The 22,450-nt window shown below is 50.6% G+C and overlaps 3 protein-coding genes and 1 pseudogene across 3 annotated transcripts in view; 1 reads left to right on the forward strand and 3 right to left on the reverse strand.

Annotated features, from left to right (window-relative positions):
• LOC134013972 (trichohyalin-like) overlaps positions 1 to 22,450 on the reverse strand; it is a 128,221-nt gene that overhangs the window by 91,815 nt on the left and 13,956 nt on the right. The gene's annotated exons all lie outside the window — the stretch shown is intronic.
• LOC134013980 (uncharacterized) overlaps positions 1 to 22,450 on the reverse strand; it is a 36,706-nt gene that overhangs the window by 1,287 nt on the left and 12,969 nt on the right. The window lies entirely within an intron of this gene.
• Positions 3,022 to 8,110, reverse strand: LOC134013973 (trichohyalin-like). Its single transcript, XM_062453768.1, has 6 exons — positions 7,537 to 8,110; positions 6,134 to 7,240; positions 5,957 to 6,025; positions 5,799 to 5,873; positions 5,494 to 5,598; positions 3,022 to 5,142 (listed from the first exon to the last, which is right to left on the reverse strand). Exons 1-6 carry the CDS (start codon positions 7,658 to 7,660, stop codon positions 3,980 to 3,982), a joined length of 2,643 nt encoding a protein of 880 aa, XP_062309752.1. The 5' UTR covers positions 7,661 to 8,110; the 3' UTR covers positions 3,022 to 3,979.
• Positions 18,620 to 20,742, forward strand: LOC134013562 (uncharacterized; annotated as a pseudogene).

Consider the following 22,450-nt stretch of genomic DNA (forward strand, 5'->3'; position numbering starts at 1 on the left):
TAGAAGTACTGGGGCAGGTTTTAGCAGTACTGGGGCAGGTGTTAGCAGTACTGGGGCAGGTGATAGCAGTACTGGGGCAGGTGTTAGTAGTACTGGGGCAGGTGTTAGCAGTACTGGGGCAGGTGATAGCAGTACTGGGGCAGGTGTTAGCAGTACTGGGGCAGGTGTTAGCAGTACTGGGGCAGGTGATAGCAGTACTGGGGCAGGTGATAGCAGTATTGGGGCAGGTGATAGCAGTACTGGGGCAGGTGTTAGCAGTACTGGGGCAGGTGATAGCAGTACCTGAGCAGGTGATAGCAGTACCAGGGCAGGTGTTAGTAGTACTGGGGCAGGTGTTAGCAGTACTGGGGCAGGTGTTAGAAGTACTGGGGCAGGTGTTAGAAGTACTGGGGCAGGTGTTAGCAGTACTGGGACAGGTGTTAGCAGTACTGGGGCAGGTGTTAGAAGTACTGGGGCAGGTGTTAGCAGTACTGGGGCAGGTGTTAGAAGTACTGGGGTAGGTCTTAGCAGTACTGGGGCAGGTGTTAGAAGTACTGGGGCAGGTGTTAGCAGTACTGGGGCAGGTGTTAGAAGTACTGGGGCAGGTGTTAGAAGTACTGGGGCAGGTGTTAGCAGTACTGGGGCAGGTGATAGCAGTACTGGGGCAGGTGTTAGTAGTACTGGGGCAGGTGTTAGCAGTACTGGGGCAGGTGATAGCAGTACTGGGGCAGGTGTTAGCAGTACTGGGGCAGGTGTTAGCAGTACTGGGGCAGGTGATAGCAGTATTGGGGCAGGTGATAGCAGTACTGGGGCAGGTGTTAGCAGTACCGGGGCAGGTGATAGCAGTACCTGAGCAGGTGATAGCAGTACTGGGGCAGGTGTTAGCAGTACTGGGGCAGGTGTTAGCAGTACTGAGGCAGGTGTTAGCAGTACTGGGGCAGGTGTTAGCAGTACTGTGGCAGGTGTTAGCAGTACTGGGGCAGGTGATAGCAGTACTGGGGCAGGTGTTAGCAGTACTGGGGCAGGTGTAAGCAGTACTGGGGCAGGTGTTGGCAGTACTGGGGCAGGTGATAGCAGTACTGGGGCAGGTGATAGCAGTACTGGGGCAGGTGATAGCAGTATTGGGGCAGGTGATAGCAGTACTGGGGCAGGTGTTAGCAGTACTGGGGCAGGTGATAGCAGTACCTGAGCAGGTGATAGCAGTACCGGGGCAGGTGTTAGTAGTACTGGGGCAGGTGTTAGCAGTACTGGGGCAGGTGTTAGCAGTACTGGGGCAGGTGTTAGAAGTACTGGGGCAGGTGTTAGAAGTACTGGGGCAGGTGTTAGCAGTACTGGGACAGGTGTTAGCAGTACTGGGGCAGGTGTTAGAAGTACTGGGGCAGGTGTTAGCAGTACTGGGGCAGGTGTTAGAAGTACTGGGGCAGGTGTTAGCAGTACTGGGGCAGGTGTTAGCAGTACTGGGGCAGGTGATAGCAGTATTGGGGCAGGTGATAGCAGTACTGGGGCAGGTGTTAGCAGTACCGGGGCAGGTGATAGCAGTACCTGAGCAGGTGATAGCAGTACTGGGGCAGGTGTTAGCAGTACTGGGGCAGGTGTTAGCAGTACTGGGGCAGGTGTTAGCAGTACTGAGGCAGGTGTTAGCAGTACTGGGGCAGGTGTTAGCAGTACTGGGGCAGGTGTTAGCAGTACTGGGGCAGGTGTTAGCAGCACTGAGGCAGGTGTTAGCAGCACTGGGGCAGGTGTTAGCAGCACTGGGGCAGGTGTTAGCAGTACTGGGGCAGGTGTTAGCAGTACTGAGGCAGGTGTTAGCAGTACTGAAGCAGTACTGAAGCCCCCTGTACGTCTGTCTGCACAGAGCCAAGCTTCACTGTCACCACCCATCTACAGTGGAGGAATCATCTGTGTGTCTGGATCCTGTCGGACGTACTTCCTGTACGTCTCATTAAATAAGGGTTTAACACATGAATGTACATAATATGTTAACAATATAGACAACTCTTGTTTAATTATGCTCTAGTTCCCTCTAGTGTTTAGAAGAGGAAACTACAGGACTAATGCTCTTTATGACTTGTTCTCCCCCAGAACATTAACCACCTTATTCTCCTCCGAAAACACTGTTCAACAAAAAGCACAAGAAATATTCTGTGGATCTTTTGCATTTATTTAATAGATTAGTATAAAATATAAATGCCTAAATCTTTTTTTTTTTCAGAATTCCCGAATGACCATTTCTCCAGGATCTTAACAAGTTTAACAGCAGATACACAGAGTAAAAGGATATTTACAGACATCATCACAGTATGAATCAAGTTCAGCTCTCTGGCTATGTCAGCTGTTCAATCCCCCCTCTATAGAAAGGAGTTGTATCAGTAGCTTCTTCCTCCTCTTCCACTTCCTCCACCCCCTCCTCTGGTCCTAGTGTCGAACGAGCGTGTGGGGACTCGAGGTCGCTGACCGGGGTGCTGGTCCCCCGGCAACAAATCACCCAACTCTCGCACGGGGTCTCACGAATTTGTATAGGCTACGTGTGCGGAGAAAACACGCTTGGCTACGAGTTAGTCCGAGGCTCCCTCCCTCCCTGGAAAGGAATCTCCGCACCCAACCAAACCACGGTGTCACAGACGCTCACCGGGGCCTCCTGACGCAAACCTGGAGGGATCTTTTATAGCAGCAAACGTTTATAGGCCCTTTTTTGGGCAAAACATCATAATTTATCGATCACTTATTCCTATGGCTACGTTTCGCTCCCGGTTACCGCGCCCTTCCCACCCGATAACAAAAACGTTCAAGGGCCCTCGTCCGCCCTTATTCCCCCCGTTAGTTTATCTGTGAGACGCAACACCGCACCTATCGAGAGAGTATATGTGTCTGAGCAGATGAACACTTCAAGACCCTGTTTCGCGTAAACACCAGCTGGGCAGTTTTCGTGCCTAAATGACTGGTCGCGATTCCCGGGGAACTCACCTGAGTATCGGCGTGGGGCGCTGAGTGGATCCCTTGGTCTCGAGCGGGGGGCGCACAAATGGGCGGTAGAGCAACGACTGTCTTTTCAAATTTTTATTGGCAGATTATTGGAACAGATACAAAAGTGTAAAAAAGGAAAAGAAAAAGGTACGCTAAAGCCTCCTTGATTAAGGCACGACAAAAAAAATAGGAAAACGCGGACCCTGGGTCACTAGTAAAACAGCAGCACAACTGACAGAAAAGAAAACTCTTTGCTAAAATAGGCACAGGCGGACACTCTACAGAAAAACAGGCTCAGGAACTAACAACCTCGACTACTCGACTCACGAAGTACAACTCTCAAAAAGCCTTCTCTCTCCCCCCAACTTTCATTCTCATTTCTTTTAACACGTGATGGCCCTGTCTAGACTTTGACGCAGGTATCGGTCTACACGTTTCCTGTATTCTCCAAAAAGTTAAATGTGGTTCCATCTATTCAAGCATTTCCTAACCACATCCTCTGCATTTATCATACTGAAACACTCTGTCTTAAACTTTTACACATTAGCAATACTACATATCTATTTTAAGATGCACATCTACAAAGTTTTTTTTTTTTTTTAATTCAAAAAAGGTAAAAAAGGTTCTAAAACATTTTCCAGCTATTTCTTAACACTCTTTAAAATATTATGCAAGCACTTTCTTAAAAAACATTTGCCAATGCACATTCTTTCTAATAAAACACATGCGTATGTTAGAGGTCAAAACTCCTCTTAAAAACACCAAACTTAAAATTGCAAAACCTTTATATATGTATGCAAGCATCTACAACTTTTTAATGCACAACTTGGATATACGTATGCACAAAGTCAAACACATTTGCCAAAACGCACACTTTTCATTATTAAGCATTATTCTTTTTTTTTTTTTCAAAATTGTTTCTCCAAAGTCCATCAAAACGAATGCTCCTTCAGGGGCGTTCGACACTAGGTAAGACTTGTTCTATGCACTGACTTCATGGACTTGGATCTATTATTTTATGCTGAAGTCTATTTATCTATTTATTCTTCTCCTGCATCTCTCTATCCTTCTCCTGCATCTGTCTGCTGAATTCTCTCTGCATCTTAGTGTGTGAGATCATGATGCTCCTCTGTAGCTCAGGTAGGACCACCTTCATCAGGTTTCTCTCTGCTTCAACTCTGGCCTCTCCTTCATAGTTCTCCCTGAACTCCTCCATCTCCTGCTTGTGTCTCTCCTCCCTCTCCCTCCTCTCATTCTCTCTCTCCTCTCTAAATCTCTCCAGCTTTCTCTCCATCTCCTCTCTCCGGTCAGTCTCCCTCTCCAGCTCTCTCTTCTTCTCCTCATCCCTCTCTTCTTTCACCTGTCTCTCCAGTTCAGATGTTCGATGTCTGAGTGTTCTGATGTCTCCCTCGTGCTCCTGGATCACTCCCTCTATCTTCTTCAGAGAGTTCTGCAGCTCTGTCTCAAACTTCTCTTTCCTCTCTGTCTCCTCCCTCTGTATCTTCTCCTCTCTCTCCCTCTGAATCTTTCCCTCCATCTCTCGGACCTGGGCCTCTGCCTCCTGGTAGGTCTGACTGCTGTAGAAGCTCTCTCTGTTTCTTGCCACCATCTCCTCTACCTGGTGCAGCAGCTCTGGGACCTGAGTGCCATGGGCCCTGTCCTTAATGTTGAGGACGTGGTACCTGTTCCCACATTTCTCTACAAGCTGCTGGAGGTCCTGACTTCCTGTTTGGAGAAACTCCTCCATGCTCTGCTCTCTCAGACTGTCATCATGGGTGAACAGAATGACAGTGTGTCCCCAACAACCCTCTCCAAACATGTCCTCCATTCTCTCCATGGCTCCTCTCTCCTCCCCCTCAGAGGGCTCCACTGGTACGACCAGGAGGAAGGCGTGGGGTCCCGGGGCGGACAGACGGACACACAGCCCCACATCCTGTCTCATCTCCTCCAGAGAGAGTCCAGGGCAGAACCAGTCTGGAGTGTCCACCAGCACCAGCCGTCTCCCACACACGTCCCCCTCTCTCCTCCTGCTCCTCTGGGTGATTGCAGAGGGGCTGTCCTGGGCCCCAAACTCCTCTCTGCCCAGGATGGTGTTTCCTGCTGCCCTCCTCCCAGCCCCAGTCCTCCCCAGCAGCACCAGTCTCAGCTCAGACACACTGGGAGACACTGGAGGGTCTGGACTGCTGCTCTCTCCCCCCACTGCAACACAACACAGGGACATGGTCACACCACTGGCACATCTAGGCTGATATTAAATACTCAATTGGCTGTGTTTTAAAAAAACTATGATTATTGTCTGAAAAATACAGACAACATAGAATAACATGAAATCAAAAATGTGTAATAGTGAACATCTCTATCAGAATAAATCATAATAAAAGTTCCTCACTGCAAAGCAGTATAGATAGCAGTAGCAGGACGTTTGAGATTATAAGACTAAACTCTATAATCACTATGAAACACAGAGTAGGATAGAAGATGTACGGACAGTAGAGGATGGGTTAGATGTTCAGGTGTTTGTAGGTGTCTGTAACAGAGTTGATGACTCACTCTGTGGAGGGTAATCCATGCTGCGTCTCCTCCTGACTCCAGGGACCACAGTAGAACCCTCATCCTGTGGTAGTGGTGGGTCTGTATCTGGGGTCTCTCCTCCCACTGCAACACAACACAGGACACAGCTCAAACTACTGACGTGAGAGTCACCCTGGACATTCATACCAGATGTTCACCTCAACAGAGTCATCTGACTATGATACTGAACCCAGAGTTAGACAGGTTCCTGTAGGTGCATGACCAGTGTATAGAGAATGGACTGGGTCAGATATTCAGGTGTTTTAACAGAGTTGATGACTCACTGTTTAGAGGTGGATCCATGCTGTCTCTCCTCCTGATTGGTAGTTTGGGGCCTGCTTCTGAGATATCTCCTCTCTCTAACACACAAGATGAAACCAGTCAGTGGGCATCATATTAAGAATGAAATATTCAAACTAAAACTTCACATTATAACACTCACCAGTGGTTTTAACCGATAACTCATTTCTCTGTCTCTCTACCTCAGTGTTCAGGTCACATATCTGCTGTGCTGAAATGATTGAAAATAAAAACCATAAACATACCATTTCCAAATACAAAACACTTCAAATGTATCACAGAAATGATATGAAATACAAGTTACGCCATGAAATCTTACCAAGTTTAATGTTTTCATTTTTGACATCTTCCACATGTCTGTCTTTCTCCTTCAGCAGTTCATCTCTCTCTCCTAGTTGTTTGTCCTTCTCTTCCAGTCTCTTCTCTCTCTCTTCACCTTCACAATCTAGTCTCTCCAGTCGTTGGTCTCTCTCTTCTAGTTGTTTGTTTTTCTCTCCCAGTTCCTCCTGCCTCCTCTTTCGTTCATCATCTTTCTCCTTCAGCTGCTTGTCTTTTTCATCACACACTTTATCTCTCTCTCCTAGTTGTTTGTCCTTCACTTCCAGTCTCTTCTCTCTCTCTTTACCTTCACTCTCCAGTCTCTCCAGTCGTTGGTCTCTCTCTTCGAGTTGTTTGTCCTTCTCTTCCAGTCTCTTCTCTCTCTCTTTACCTTCACTATATAGTCTCTCCAGTCGTTGGTCTCTCTCTTCTAATTCTCCCTCCTTCTCTCTCAGTCTCTGGTTCCTCTCCTCCAGTTCAGAGTCTTTCTCCTGCAGTTGGACTGTGAGCTTCTCTACTTGGTTGTTCTTGTCCTGCAGGTCTTTTCTAAGCTCCTCCTGTTGTCTCTCCTTCTCTCTCACCTGCTGGGTCATGTCATCCAGTTGTGTCTCTTTCTCCTGAAGGTGTTGGTTCTTCTCCTTCAGTTGTGTTGTGGTTTCCTCCAGTCTGCTCTCTGTGTCCTCTAGTTGTTTATTCCTCTCCTCCAGGAGTGAATCCTTCTCTTCTATCCTCTTTTCACTCTCCCTCAGTGTCTTGTTCACCTCCTCCAGGTGTCGGTCCTTTTCCTCCAGCTTCTGGTTCCTGTCCTCAAGCAGTTCATCTCTCTCTCTTAGCTGTTTGTCCTTCTCTTGCATTCTCTTCTGTGTCTCTTTACCTTCACTCTCTAGTCTCTCCAGTCGATGTTCTCTCTCTTCTAGTTGTTTGTTTGTCTCTCCCAGTTCCTCCTGCCTCCTCTTTAGTTCATCATCTTTCTCCTCCAGCTGCTTGTCTTTCTCTTTTAGTTGTTTTTCATTCTCTTCCAATCTCTTCTCTCTCTCTTTACCTTCACTCTCTAGTCTCTCCAGTCGTCGATCTCTTTCTTCTAGTAGTCTGTTGTCTACCTGTATCTCTGGAAGTGAATAATAACAGTCTGGTGTTAGACTAATAGACCAATAGTATTAGACATTACTGAGACAGCAGGCTGGTCATTTGCAGGTATTTTAAATGCAGCAATAAGTTTGGCTGCCTGACACAATGAACAGACAGTTTACAAAAACGGCCTCTGTGTTGGAAATGTTTCAATCAATTATTTAAATAAAATCTATATTACTGTAAGAACGTAAATAGACTTGAGAATGTACCTTCACTGTAGAAATGGAAATCAGTTGTTTTATTTTATCTGTAGTATTTGACTTTTATACTCACCAAGAAAACAAGCAGATTCCTCTCTTCTCCTCTTTTCCTCTGGGCTCTCCCTTTGTAAATACTGTTCAGCTGAAACAATGATGGAGAACTGACATGTTAGATATATTACACTGCAGTAATACATTCTGTGTCAAGCTACTTGGAACATATACAGTTCAACTTCTAATACCATCAGGGCAGCAAATTGTGTTGAAATACTTTTAATAAAATATATTGCATAAATTATAAATGATTACATATTTCATTTCTAAACCAAATACAGCAAACATGTATTGAATGTATATTCCTGACAGTTTATCCTGTGTTGATGTTTTACAACAAGAATGTTTCTTCTGTTTCACAGGTCAGGCAGTGAAGTGCATTCTTTCAGACATGTTGTAGTTTGAACAACATATTCTTCTGAAGTTTTAAGCAGATTTTTGTTGTAGGTCTACTAGCACCACCTACTGTACTGGAGTGTGGTCCAGAGACAGACATCTAAATCCTCCCTATTGGTCTGGTTTCTCTTAGAAAAGGACCAGTGAAGATCTCTCTCTGCTTGTACAATCCCACAACATGGCCTCCACTGTCAGTCTTGTATTGCCCTGAGCCCTCAGACTCACCTTTAACCTCTCCCTTTCCCTCCGTCCATATCAGGGCCTCAGCCTCTGCCTTACTGATAGACACCATCACCTCACCCCCCTCCTCCCTGAGGGCCTGCTTAGCCAGACTGTCTGCACTCTGGAACCCACATCAGTTTTAGCCACACCCCCATCCTCCTCACACCATTGTGACCTCGGAGCACCTCATACAGCAGGTCCTGTCTACTGTGGGATGTGAAGGACTGTACACTCATCAGACCAGCACTAGAGTCTGAGCATATAACCACTCCAACCTCCTCCATCCACTGTAAGGCCAGTCAAATCACCAACAGCTCCACTGTAAATACAGCCGGGTGATCTTAGAAGCACTTTCAGACCATGACCTCTCTATCAGGTACAACAAACGCTGCCCTGTTCAACCTGACTGTGGATCTTTTGACCCACTTGTGAATATTTGTAACCATCCATTGTACACAGAAAGCACCCGACTACAGAACATCTCAGCCAAGTCGGCTCCCACCCTGTCCTCATACTGCCCCACTGCACAGTGTTAGGACCTGGGCTTGCACTGTGTCTAGCTTGGTCAGAGAAGAGCTGCTGCCCCATAGACAATACACCCATAATCTATAACTGCTCTAACCAGAACCACATACGTGTTCACATACACGTCTTGCACTTGGCAAACACTTTTTCAATATGATCAGCCCAGGTCAACCTCTCATCAAAATAGACCCCAGAAACCTGAGTACCTGCTCCCTCTCCAAATCATTCCCATACAACATCATGCAGACCTCCTCCACTACCTTCCTCCTGGTGAAGAACACAGTCTTCTACTTCTTAACCGAGAAGTTTGACTAACATCAGACCTGGACCCAGGCTCACATGGATCTCAGGAGCAAAGCTTATTATGGGATACATCTGAATAATACTGTGAGTGTATCTCTGCTCACAGGTTTGACCATGAAGAGATGGTTTTCAGATATTTAAATAATGGCACCATGACATTTAAAAGAAAGCAATAGCAGTGTTATCTTCAAAATCTAAAATATATTGGTACATTCTTAACCTATAATGTTGTATGTCTTGAATCAGATATTTGAAATTACTCACCTTGTGCTGAAGTTGTGTAGAAGGATATGAAACAGAAAGTTAAAACATCATTAAAACAGAACACATCAGTATACTGTGCGAGTTCATCTTAAACATTGATGATGAATAACATGGTAGTGTCAGTAACCAGATTTTTGGAAAACAAGGATGCTCTATGAGATGCAGCTGCTGTATGTTAATGGTCCTACATCAACATACATCCGTGTAATCTATGGCGCTATGAGTTGCATGTTTTTTCAACATGTTCTTCACTATGCACCACTGCTAAGTGAGCCTGTCTTATCAAACACTGTAGATATATACAAGCTTAGAGTATAGAGTGGTTAGAATGGGCATTATAACCAGCTAACCACCTCTAATGCTCCAACTCCTACTTAAATTTGAAAGTATAATTGTATTTGTACATGCAGAGAGACTGTGTCGTCATAGTTAATGTAAGTATGTTCATAATTATGTTCTTTACCTATAGAACAATGACCCTCCCTCGACCACAAACCCACACTACGATGACCTGACAGATGTCCCCTCCTCTATCTGACCTCCTGTAGTCTCTCAGCCTCAGAGACAAGTTGCCTCTCTCCAGCTCCTGAGTGACCAGACTCACTCTGCCCTCTTAGCTCCTCCCCTCTATCACCTGGCCATTCTTATACAGGTTAAGTACTGGTCTGACTTGTACCTGAAATGGAGTTAGGCATGAAAGGGTTAACTAAAGTTCGGGAGGAAGGTGGCACACCAAGACTCCTCCTTCTCCAATCAAACTAATACGCATCAGCCCAGTAAAGCACGGAAGAATGCGACCAAACTCCCCTTTGTCAATAAGAGTTCTGTATAAAGTATCTTCCGTTCCTCTGGTCCTTGTGCTAGCATGTTGTTGTCATTTCGTCGACTTTGCGTGTACGCCGCTGTTGCCGTCGCCCTTCCTGTCTGCCCGCCCGCCTGTCTGCCTGCCCGCCCGTCTGCTGCTCCCGCTCCGCCTGTCCTGCTCTCCCCGTCTCCCGGCTCAGGCTGTTCGCTTCCCGGCCTCGTCTTCCACGGTGGGGATGGACCTCCTGGACCTCCGTCCGTCCCACGACGAGTTCCCTTCCCGGCTGGAGAGGCGGTCCCGCCCGTGGCGTTCTGGCCGCGTCCTCGGGGCCCCCGGCCGCTCCTCGAGCGGGGCTGCTCCGGGCTCCTCGGCTTCCCTGGGTCCGACGGCTCCGCCCTCCGGTCCCTTGCGTCGGCCTGGCCGTCACCGGCAGTCTCCGCCCCCCGGGCCTTCTACCTGGGATCACTCTTGGCATCGCTCCCGGGCTCGGCGGCCGTCTGCTGGCCCAGGATTCTGCTCCTCACCCCTGTCGGCCGCGGCCTCCATGGGCTCTCTGCTGCCTCCCTGCCCCGCACCTGCTCCTGCGTGCTTCGGCCACGCCTAGTACGGGCCACGCCCCCTGAAGGTGGCTCCACTCCGGACGTCCCCTCGTCAGGCCCCTGCTCGCCCCTGCCTTCACGCTGGCCCCAGCGCCTCCCCCTGTTCGCCCCGTGGCCCCCTCTGCTTCCGGGCCTTCCCCCGTGTCTCCCTCCCTCTGGGCCGCTTCCTGCTGGCCGGCTCCGCTCCGGACTTCCCACCCCCTCCTGTCTCCGCCTTCATGTTGGCTACGGCGCCTCCCCCTGCTCGCTCCTGCCTCCTGGCCTTCCACTGTCTCTCTCCCTCCGGGCCGCTGTCCTCCTGGGTGGCTCCGCTCCGCCAGCCGGTTCCGGCTGCTGCCCTTCCCGTTGGTGCCCTGACCGCTCCTGCCCTGCCTCTCCCGCTGCCGCGCCTGGTGGGTTCCTGCCTCTTGCTTTGCCCAAGCCCCCCGTTCTCCTGCCCCGGCTGCTGCCTTCGCCGACCTTCCTGCCGATGGTGGCGTTCGTCGCCTCCAGCTCCGCCCCCGGCCCTGGCCCTGCCCCTACTTGCTCTGGACTGGCCCTGCCTCCTCCGCGCTGCATCCCTCTCCCCCTGCCCTGTGCCTTCCCTCCTGCGGGTGGCCCCGCTCTGGCCATCCTGCCTGCCCCGGCTGCTGCCTTCCCTGTTGGGGCCCTGTCGCCCCTGCTTTCGCTCTGCCCACGGCACCTCCCGTTGCCCCCTCTGTGGCCCCCTCTGCCTCCGGGCCTCCCCCCCCGTGTCTGCCTCCCTCCGGGTGGCCGTCCCCCGGGTGATTACGTGGACCTGGCCGTCCTTCTCCTCCCGTCCCGGGTTGCTGCCCCCCGCACCGTTGTCGTGGCCCTGTCCTCTTCTGTTGTCGGGTTTCACTGTCCGCCCTGCCCCGCTCTCCTTCCCGTCCGGTCCTGGCTCCCGCGGGCCCCGACCCTGGTGGTCCGTAACGATTTTGATGGCTGCTCCTTGTCTGCCTGCCAGAGCCTCCATGCATGCTGCTTCCTCGGCAGGACCCGCTCTCGCTCCCTCGACCCGACGGCCTGCGGGCCTTGGGACCGCGTTCGAGGCCCTCCCGTCCGCCCGCCTTGCTGGGTTTCCTTGGGGTTCACTGGCAGGACTCAAACTGCTTGCCGTCTGCCTGGCATTGGATGCAAAAGCAGGTCGTGCATCTTCGACTGTTTCTTGAAGCACTCCGCTGGATCCTCCTCAACGAGTCCAGAAGTCCCCTCCTCCTTCATCTCCTGGACGACTTCCTCACTATCGGCCCCCCTTCATCTCCACTGGCGCAAGGCCCCCACACCGCATCGGGCTTGGCTCTGCTACCAGCCTCCACCAACCACATCAGGCTTGGCTCTGCTACCAGCCTCCACGAACCACAACAGGCTTGGCTCTGCTACCAGCCTCTACCACACTGCATCGGGCTTGGCTCTGCTACCAGCCTCCACCAACCACAACAGGCTTCGCTCTGCTACCAGCCTCCCTGAACCACAACAGGCTTGGCTCTGCTACCAGCCCCTACCACACTGCATCGGGCTTGGCTCTGCTACCAGCCTCTACCAGACTGCATCGGGCTTGGCTCTGCTACCAGCCTCTACCACACTGATTCTTGTACCATCTTCCCACGACGGCACCCCTCCACAACCTTCACTCCACACCCAAGAGGCCATCCTCCAAGCTTCATTCCACGCACACATACACCTCTCCATCCGCACTTCCACTATCCTTGTGTACCTCAGTGGCATCAACTTCTTCTGCAAGTTGCTCTCCCTCTGCACGGCTCCCCCTCACTGCCGACCTGCTAGCCGCCTGCATACACACACTGCGCACTGGCTACTCCTCCCCTTCCACCGATTCCACCCAAGAGGCCATGCTCCTCCTGGCCTTCGGCTCCCTGAGGTGCTCGAGTTCACGTCCACCTTCAACCCCTACGCTCACCCATGCGTCTCCGGCATCACGCTACATTCCCCAGACACATTCATCTTCACCCTAAAACGCAGCAAATCAGATCAGGCCAGCTGTTCCGATCTTCCTCTTCCGCCTTAACTCTCCCCTCAGCCCCTATGAGTCCCTGGATAACCTGGCTGTTAGAAAAGTTAAAGATGTAACTGTTATCCTGTATAAGAATGATTCTGTGTTCAGTATTCCTTGGGTGCAAAGAGAGGCCTACCCCAAATCTGAACTCTGGGTAAACATACAAGACCCTTATATTGGGGCTAAGGACTAAGAAGAGGGGGATTTGTTTGCTCTTCTGCCTCTGCTTCTCCCACTGCAGGGCGCTGGGCAGCGCCATTGTGGGTTCCTGCCTCTTGCCTCGCCCCCCTCTCCCATCCCTCCCTGCTCCTCCTTCCCTGGCTTCGGCTCCTGCCCTCACCGACCTTCCTGCCCTGTCCGCGGCGTTCATAGCCTCCATGGGCTCTCCGCCGGCTCTCTGCCCTGCACCTGGCCCCGCCCCTGCTTGCTCTGGTCTGGCCCTGCCTCCTCCGGGCTGCGCCCCTCTAACCTTGCCCTGTGCCTTCCCTCCTGCAGGTGTCTCCGCTCCGGACATAATGCCCGCCCCGGCTGCTGCCCTTCCCGTCAGGACCCTGCCCGCCTCCACCTTCACGCTGGCCACGGTGCCTCCCCCTGCCTGCCCCGTGGCCCCCTCTGCCTCCAGACCTTCCCCCGTGTCTCCCTCCCTCCAATCCAGCCATCCTCCAGGGTGATTACGTGGACCTGGCCGACCTTCTCCTCCCTTCCCAGGTCTCTGCCCCCCGCACCATCGTCGGGTACTGTGGCCCCATCTTGCTCCCCCACTCTGAACCCGCCCGGCGACGGGAGCGCACGGCAGCCGAGTTCACTTACGTGTTCTCCCTGTTCCGGGACGTCGTCTGTTCCTCCTTTCCCGGGCGCCGGGCGGAGCTGGACGACTATCTCTCCCTCATCCTGCACCTCACCCTACGGTTCGGGGGCTCCGGGTTTTACACGTATCACGTCCGGTTCTCCTCCGAGGCCGCGGGGCAGCTCCAGCAATTCAATGAGGCCACCTACTGGGGCTCGCTGGACAATGAAATCTATTGTGGTGTTTTGGCCGCCCGGTCCGCCCTGCCCTGCTCCCTGTGTGGCGCTCCTTCCCACCCGTCCCTGGAGTGCACGGTCGCGGCCCGCCCGGCCCCTGAGTCTGGCCCCTGGCCCCCCGCTCGAACGATTTTTCTTTAGATTAGATTAATTTTTTACTTAGAGTTATTCCGTCTGTAGTGTTTTACCTGTTGTACTATTCAAAGCTAGATTAAAAACCATTCTGTTTAGTCAGTGTTATGGCTGATGAAGTGTGTGTCTGTGTGTATCATGCAACTGGAAATGACAAATAAAGAGAACCTGACCTGGTTTGTTACTTGTGTCACTAGTTGAATACGACGGGGAAAAGTGTGTTGTTATTTAGAGTTGATCTTGTCTGGAACAGACTTCCTGTTCCTACCTAGGGGGGCCGGCGCTGTCTTGGTGTCTAGGCTGTCTGCTGATCTGCTGCATTAGTTAACACTTGACCAGTGGGGACCTCACCCTTACTGTCATTGTAACTGTTATGTGTTCCTTTGCATTCTCTAATCCTGCTTTCTTCTCTCTGTCCTCCCTCCCCCCCCCCTGTGGTGTTGAGCTGTCAACCTTTGCCTGGCCGCCGGTCTGCCAACGTTGGACTTAGTCACCAGTGGACATCGGTCTATGACAGTCTGCCTACATTTGACTTAATTGCCCAGTGGACATCGGTCTCCTATGAAGGACAACACAGAGTTCCTGGTCCCTTCCTGTCCCTCTACCTGGCTGTCCTGTCATACTGTGCCAATCCCACCATTGCTTAAACTGACATGCGCCAATTCAGAGCAGTGTTGAACCCTGGATATCTGTGTTTCAATATCCATTTACACATGTGTATTCTCTACTCCTAATGTATGACTATGTTTAGCCTGAGGTCTGCACCTCTCTGTCACTGACCATCTTTGGAGGAGGGAATCCCTCACTGAATTGCTCCTGCCAAGGTTTTTCGCAAATAGTTTTACGGGGAGTTTTTCCCTGTCTTCCTTGAAGGTTGGTTGAGGGGCATTGCTATGGGCATCTGTTAAGCCCTCTGTGACATTGCTTTTTACAAAGGACTATATGAATAAAATTAGATTTAGATGTGATTTTCCAGAGCAAAGCTTAAAGTGGACCTCAAGATCAATGCTTTTTATAGGATACAATCTGAACTATTCCATGTTTGTATCTCTGCTCTCAGGTTTGACCAATAAGGGAGGTATTTGAAATGTTATGTGGAAGAGGGTGGAACCACACAAATTAAGTAAAGTTAAGTTCACTTAATATAAAGTTATCAGATTTTTTTTAACAATCATGTCATAATGAAATAAAAGACAGTTGTCACCGCCACGGCCTGCTTGTGTTCTATTGTGTTTCTGTGTTTCCCTCTCCTGTGCCCCCTGTTGGTCTCTCTGTGTGTCTGTGTCCTGGGCGTGTCTCTCTCCCTCTCTCCTGGTTCCCAGCTCCACTAACACACCTGCTCCTCATCTACAATCAGCTCACCTGCCTTTCATCAACTCATCTCCTCCACAGTATAAGAACCCATCTCTCACTCCCAGACCTCGTCAGATTGTTGTTTCAGCTCCAGTGGTAGTGACATGCTTAAGACCTCTGTAGTCTTTCATTTAGCTCTTTGTGTTTGAATTCCAACAGTCTTTCCTTATGCTCAGGGTCATTCCTTGTCTGCCTGCCAGTCTTTCCTCCACTCCAGCCTGTCCACACCAGTCACCATCTCTCCTCAACTCCTACCATCATCTAAAAGAAACCTTCCTAGAACTCACCCCCCATGTATGTGTTGTGAACTTTTGACACCAGTAACATACTTTAGTGTAATGTTTACTATCTAAAAGATAAAGGCAATTGTTTTACTTAGTGTTGTTAAAAAGCAGAAGTTAGAAATTACTCACCAATGGCATCTGTTTAAAAAGAGATGAAAAAGATAATTAAAATCATATTATATATTACCAACATGTTATTAACAAATGTTTGACAGTCAACAGAATTAACGTTAACAAGCCTATGCAATTAATACATCATTATTACATCATTATTATCGTAAGCAGAAGGGACAAAGAGCAAGGATAAAATGTTAGTAGTCCTACATCAACATACATCAGTGTAATCTATGTGTTCTATGTTCAGGCTCTTTCATAAAGAGGATGACTGTTCGGCATCTCCACATATAAACATGTCATGTTTTACTGAGAGAATATAACAACTCAGAATGATCATCTTACACTATATCCAGTAAGATAATTAAGTGACGTCATATGCATTTGAGTGAATTGTTTGTTCATCATGTTCTTCACTAATTTGCATCACTGCTAAGTGATTTGAGCCTGTCTCTTCCAATACTGGACACATCTACAGGCTTAGAGTATAGAGGGGTTAGAATGGGCAGCATAACCAGATAAGTCAGAACACCTCTAATGCTCTAACTTATACATGTGAAAGTATAATTGCATTTGTGTACACAGAGACTGTAGAGTATTTTATAGTTCATGTAGAGATGTATATAATCATGTTCTGTAGCTTCAGAACATTGACCTTCCCTGGACCTCTGGGCCTCTCTCCAGCTCCTGGGTGACCAGACTCACTCTGCCCTCATAGCCCCTCCCCTCTATCACCTGGCCATTCTTATACAGGTTAATACACTCTGTTCATCAAACTACAGCTACATCAAAGTTCCCTCTAAACTGATCAAAACATGATAGTATGTTTTAATACATGTTAGAGGACAGCCTTGATGCATACTTTCTTTGCCAAAATATCTTAAATGTGAGAGTTTATAACACATTGTATTCATCCTCTCCTTATTAGAGTCCTTCTCTATGTGGTGTTGTACCAGGGAGCAGGTTCAAGTGCAGCTTAGCAGCACAACTTATTATGGGATACATCAGAATAATACTGTGAGTGTATCTCTGCTCACAGGTTTGACCATGAAGGGAGAGTTTTCAGATATTTAAAAAATGGCACCATGACATTTAAAAGAAAGCAATAGCAGTGTTATCTTCAAAATCTAAAATATATTGGTACATTCTTAACCTATAATTTTGTATGTCTTGAATCAGATATTTGAAATAACTCACGTCGTTCTGAAGTTTTGTAGAAGGATATGAAACAGAAAGTTAAAACATCATTAAAACAGAACACATCAGTATACTGTGTGAGTTCATCTTAAACATTGATGATGAATAACATGTTAGTGTCAGTAACCAGATTTTTGGAAAGCAAGGATGCTCTATGAGATGCAGCTGCTGTATGTTAATGGTCCTACATCAACATACATCCGTGTAATCTATGGCGCTATGAGTTGCATGTTTTTTCAACATGTTCTTCACTATGCACCACTGCTAAGTGAGCCTGTCTTATCAAACACTGTAGATATATACAAGCTTAGAGTATAGAGTGGTTAGAATGGGCATTATAACCAGCTAACCACCTCTAATGCTCCAACTCCAACTTACATTTGAAAGTATAATTGTATTTGTACATGCAGAGAGACTGTGTCGTCATAGTTAATGTAAAGATGTTCATAATTATGTTCTTTACCTATAGAACAATGACCCTCCCTGGACCACAAACCCACACTACGAATACCTGACAGATGTCCCCTCCTCCATCTGACCTCCTGTAGTCTCTCAGCCTGAGAGACAAGTTGCCTCTCTCCAGCTCCTGGGTGACCAGACTCACTCTGCCCTCATAGCCCCTCCCCTCTATCACCTGGCCATTCTTATACAGGTTAATACACTCTGTTCATCAAACTACAGCTACATCAAAGTTCCCTCTAAACTGATCAGAACATGATTGTATGTGTTAATGGAGTTAGATTAACTGAAGTTCGGGAGGAAGATAGCGCACCAAGACTCCTCCTTCACTCCAATCAACTGATACGCATCAGCCCAGTTAAAGCACGGAGGAATGCGACCGAACCCAACTCCCCGTTTTCAATTACGAGTTCTGCATGAAGTCTCTTCCGTTCCTCTGGTCCTTGTGCTAGCATGTTATTGTTTGGCGTGCGTACATCTCGTTGCCTCTCTGTCTTCTCTGCTGCGTGTTTGCGTGTCTGCTGCTCCCGTTGCTGTTTCAACTCGTCGGCTCTTCGCCTCGTCTCCTGGCTCCCGCAGATCTCCTCCCGGCCCTGACGTCTACGGAGGAATGGACGTTCTGGACCTGTTCCCGTCGGACGACGAGTTCCCCTCCCGGCTGGAAAGGCGGTCCCGTCCCCGGCGTTCTGGCTGCGTCCCCGAGACCCCCGGTCGCTCCCCGTGTGGTGCTGCTCCGGGCTCCTCCGCCTCCCTGGGTGCCACGGCTCCACTTCCTGTTCCCGGGCGTCGGTTCTGCCGTCCTCCGAGGTCTCCGCCTCCCGGGCCTTCCGCTCGGGATGCTCCCGGGCTCGGCGGCTGGCCCCGGGCGGCCTCGCTTCCCTTCCTCCTCCAGCTCTTCGCGCTGCTCTCCATCTCCTAGCCCCGCCCGCTCCGCGGTCCGCCGCCTCGGACCTACCAGCGTAGCCGTCCGACTAGACCGTTGCCGGCCTGCAGCGCCTCCTCCGGGCTCGGGGGATCCGGTTGTCCCGGTTGGATCTGAAGGCTCGGCTCTTCCGCCTCTGCTTCGGGGACTCTGGGGGCCGGCGTGCCTCCCCGCTCCCACTCCCGCTCTGCCCTGCCTCTCCCACTGCAGGGCGCTGGGCAGCGCCATTGTGGGTTCCTGCCTCTTGCCTCGCCCCCCTCCCCCCCCCCCCCCCCGTTCCCCTCCCTCCCTCCCTGCTCCTCCTGCCCTCGCCGACCTTCCTGCCCTGTCCGCGGCGTTCATCGCCTCCATGGGCTCTCCGCTGCCTCTCTGCCCTGCGCCTGGCCCTGCCCCTGCTTGCTCTGGTCTGGCCCTGCCTCCTCCAGGCTGCGCCCCTCTAACCTTGCCCTGTGCCTTCCCTCCTGCAGGTGTCTCCGCTCCGGACATAATGCCCGCCCCGGCTGCTGCCCTTCCCGTCAGGACCCTGCCCGCCCCTGCCTCCACCTTCATGCTGGCCACGGCGCCTCCCCCTGCCCGCCCCGCGGCCCCCTCTGCCTCCAGACCTTCCCCCGGGTCTCCCTCCCTCCAGCCATCCTCCAGGGTGATTACGTGGACCTGGCCGACCTTCTCCTCCCGTCCCAGGTCTCTGCCCCCCGCACCATCGTCGGGTCCTGTGGCCCCGTCCTGCTCCGCCACCCTGAACCCGCCCGGCGACGGGAGCTCACGGCAGTCGAGTTCTCTTACGCTTTCTCCCTGTTCCGGGACGTCGTCTGTTCCTCATTTCCCGGGCGCCCGGCGGAGCTGGACGACTATCTCTCCCTCATCCTGCAGCTCGGTCCTCCCTACGGTTCGGGGGCTCCGGGTTTTACACGTATCACGTCCGGTTCTCCTCCGAGGCCGCGGGGCGGCTCCAGCAATTCAATGAGGCCACCTACTGGGGCTCGCTGGACAATGAAATCTATTGTGGTGTTTTGGCTGCCCGGTCCGCCCTTCCCTGCTCCCTGTGTGGCGCTCCTTCCCATCCGTCCCTGGAGTGCACGGTCGCGGTCCGCCCGGCCCCTGAGCCTGGCCCCCGGACCCCCGCCCGCTTTCGCCTCCCCCTGCCCCTCCCCACCCCATCACCCCGCAGCCCCTCCTGTCCTGACCGCCGGGGCCGCCCCCTGCTGCAGAAGGGGCGGATGATTCCCCCTCCGCTGGTTTCGGCTGCTACTACAACGGCTGCTGGTTCTCTTCCCCATGGCCTTCCAAGTTCCCTTCCTGCCCTTCTCCCTCACTGACCCGCTCATCCGCACTTCACGAGGTTTACCCCATCATCATCATCGCCACCCTCCTCTGGGGCCACGAATGGTCAAGCCAATCCATCCTCATCCACTCCGACAACACTGCCGTCGTCTCCCGGATCAATAAAGGCCGATCAGACTCCATCACCGCCATGCCCTTCATCTGCCGCCTCACTTGGCTTTCAGTCACACATCAGTTCATAATCAGAGCCGCTCACATCCCCGGTCACCACAACACCATTGCTGACTCCCTCTCCCGTCTCTCCCTCCACAAATTCAGACGCTTGGCCCCAGACGCGGACCACCTTCCCACTCCGGTCCCTCCGTTTTCCTGTACAACCTTCCCATGACGGCACCCCTCCACGACCTTCACCTCCACACCCAAGATGCCATCCTCCAAGGTCTGTCCCCCCGTACACTCTCCACCTACTGGACAGCCTGGAAGTGCTTCAAGTCCTTCCACACTGCTCCACCTTCCCCTCATTCGACCTCCTTTCCATCACCAGCTTCATCTCCTACGCTCACACGCACCTCTCCATCCGCACTTCCACCATCCACGTGTACCTCAGTGGCATCAACTTCTTTTGCAAGTTGCTCTCCGGTTCCCCCTGCACAGCCATCTCCCACAGTCCCATGAAAGGCCTTAAGCGCCTAGATCCCCGCTCTCCTTCCGCACGGCTCCCCCTCACTGCCAACCTGCTAGCCGCCTGCATACACACACTGCGCACTGGCTACTCCTCCCCTTCCACCGATTCCACCCTAGAGGCCATGTTCCTCCTGGCCTTCAGCTTCCTTAGGTGCTCACAATTTACTTCCACCTGCTCCACCTTTGACCCCTCTGCTCACCCATGCACCTCCGACATCACGCTACACTCCCCACACACGCTCATCTTCACCCTGAAACGCAGCAAAACAAATCAGAGCTTCCTCTTCCGCCTCAACTCTCCCCTCAGCCCCTATGAGTCTCTGCATAACCTGGTTCTTTCCAAAGCAGGAAGTCATGCCCTCCCCTCCAGCCCACTATTCACCACAGAATCAGGTCGCCTCCCGTTTCTGGTTCCACCATCATCTCCGCCTCCTCCTCGCCAAATCAGGTAACGGCCCTTCTCTTTACTCAGCACATTCTTTCAGGATCGGTGCGGCCTCCTCAGCTTCCAGCCAAAGCGTGGCCGACCACACCATCCAGCTCCTGGGTCGCTGGTCCTCCCAGGCATACCGCTCGTACGTCAGGACCAACCTCCCTGACCTTCACCACACTCAGGCTGGCATCAGCCTCGCTGCAGCCCACTAGGTGAGTCTGTTCCTTTTGGGGATCTGCTTGAGCTTCTGCTCGGCCGTGACCCAGGTATTAACAGATTCTACCAACATCTGTTCCCCTTGCTTTGCACCTTTGACATGCCCCTGGGCCCTCACTGTTACCATGGACGCTGCAGGTATGTATACTTTCTCTTTACCAGCTAATCTAGCCATGGCCTTCTTGTCAACTTTACATTTTTGCACTTGCTGGATAACATTTCTCCAATCCCAATCTAACTCTCCTCCTAAAGTAGTCTCAAATTCGGAATGTACTAACTATCAACACCTGTTGATAATGTTCATACCTATAATTCCAGGCACTGACATCTGGAGACTCTGAGGATCTTTCACCACCAAGAACCCACAGTCTGGAACTGTCATGCCCATTGTCTCAACCACTAACTCTAGACACCCCAGATAGGGTATGTCTAAACCGTTGGCTGCTGTTAACTTGAGCCAACCAGATGTCTAGAGCATATCTCCATCCTCCCTGCCCAAAAGAAGAACCCTTCTGAAATAATACTTACTCGACTGCCTGTATCCAATAGACAAGATGCTACAACCCCCCCAATCTTGATCTCCACTACAGGACATGTTCCCACAGCACGCTCTAATAACTGGTCATGAGATGGGCTGACTTTAGATGAGTCTGAGGTGCACCCCCGAACTGCTCGACTCAACACAACCGGGGGTCTCGTTTCCCTGCACACCAGACACAGTGCAATCTTTTCCGGTTTCATTTCCCTTTGTGGGACAATTCCTAGTGATACGTCCCTCTGACTGACACTGAAACATATGGGTTTGCCTTCCTCTGTGAATTGTGGTTGTGTCTGCAGGTTACTGCCAGTCCTTCTACTAGTGCCTACCTCTGGAGTAACGAGATTCTTTACAGCCTGTGTTAACTCACTCATGGCTTTACCTTGCTCTGCAACTACCCTCAAAACATCCTCCAAAGTAACTGACTTCTGCTCCCAGCCTGTCCACAACATTCACCATCACTCCTCAACTCCTACCATCATCTACAAGAAACCTTCCTAGACCTCACCTCATCTCGCATGTCTGTGTTGTGAACTCGGGTTCACTCTGAACTTTTGACAACACTAACATACTTTAGTGTAATGTTTACTATCTAACAGATAAAGGTAATTTTTTTTACTTAGTGTTGTTATAATGCAGAAGTTAAAAATTACTCACCCCAGCCCACTGTTTTAAAAGAAATGAAAAAGATCATTAAAACATCAATCATATTACAATATAGTACCAACATGTTATTTACAAATTTGTGAGTCAACAGAATTAACGTTAACGAGCCTATGAAATGAATACATCATTATTATCATAAGCAGATGAACTAAGAGCAACAATAAAATGCTGCTCTATGTGATACCGCTGCTCTATATCAGTAGTCCTACATCAACATACATCAGTGTAATCTATGGAGCTCCTGTGTTCTGTGTTCAGGCTCTTTCATGAAGAGGATGACTGTTCTTCATCTCCACATATAGACTACAGCATTTCATGTTTTACTGAAAGAATATAACATCTCAGAGTAATCATCTTCAACCCAGTAAGATAATTAATTAATTCAAATACTGTACATCTCTACAAGCTTAGAGTATAGAGGGGTTAGAATGGGCAGCATTACCAGATAAGTCAGAACACCTCTAATGCTCTAACTCATAATTACATGTGAAAGTATAATT

The sequence above is a fragment of the Osmerus eperlanus genome, chromosome 27 (assembly GCF_963692335.1).
Source record: "Osmerus eperlanus chromosome 27, fOsmEpe2.1, whole genome shotgun sequence".
NCBI classification, from domain to species: domain Eukaryota; kingdom Metazoa; phylum Chordata; class Actinopteri; order Osmeriformes; family Osmeridae; genus Osmerus; species Osmerus eperlanus.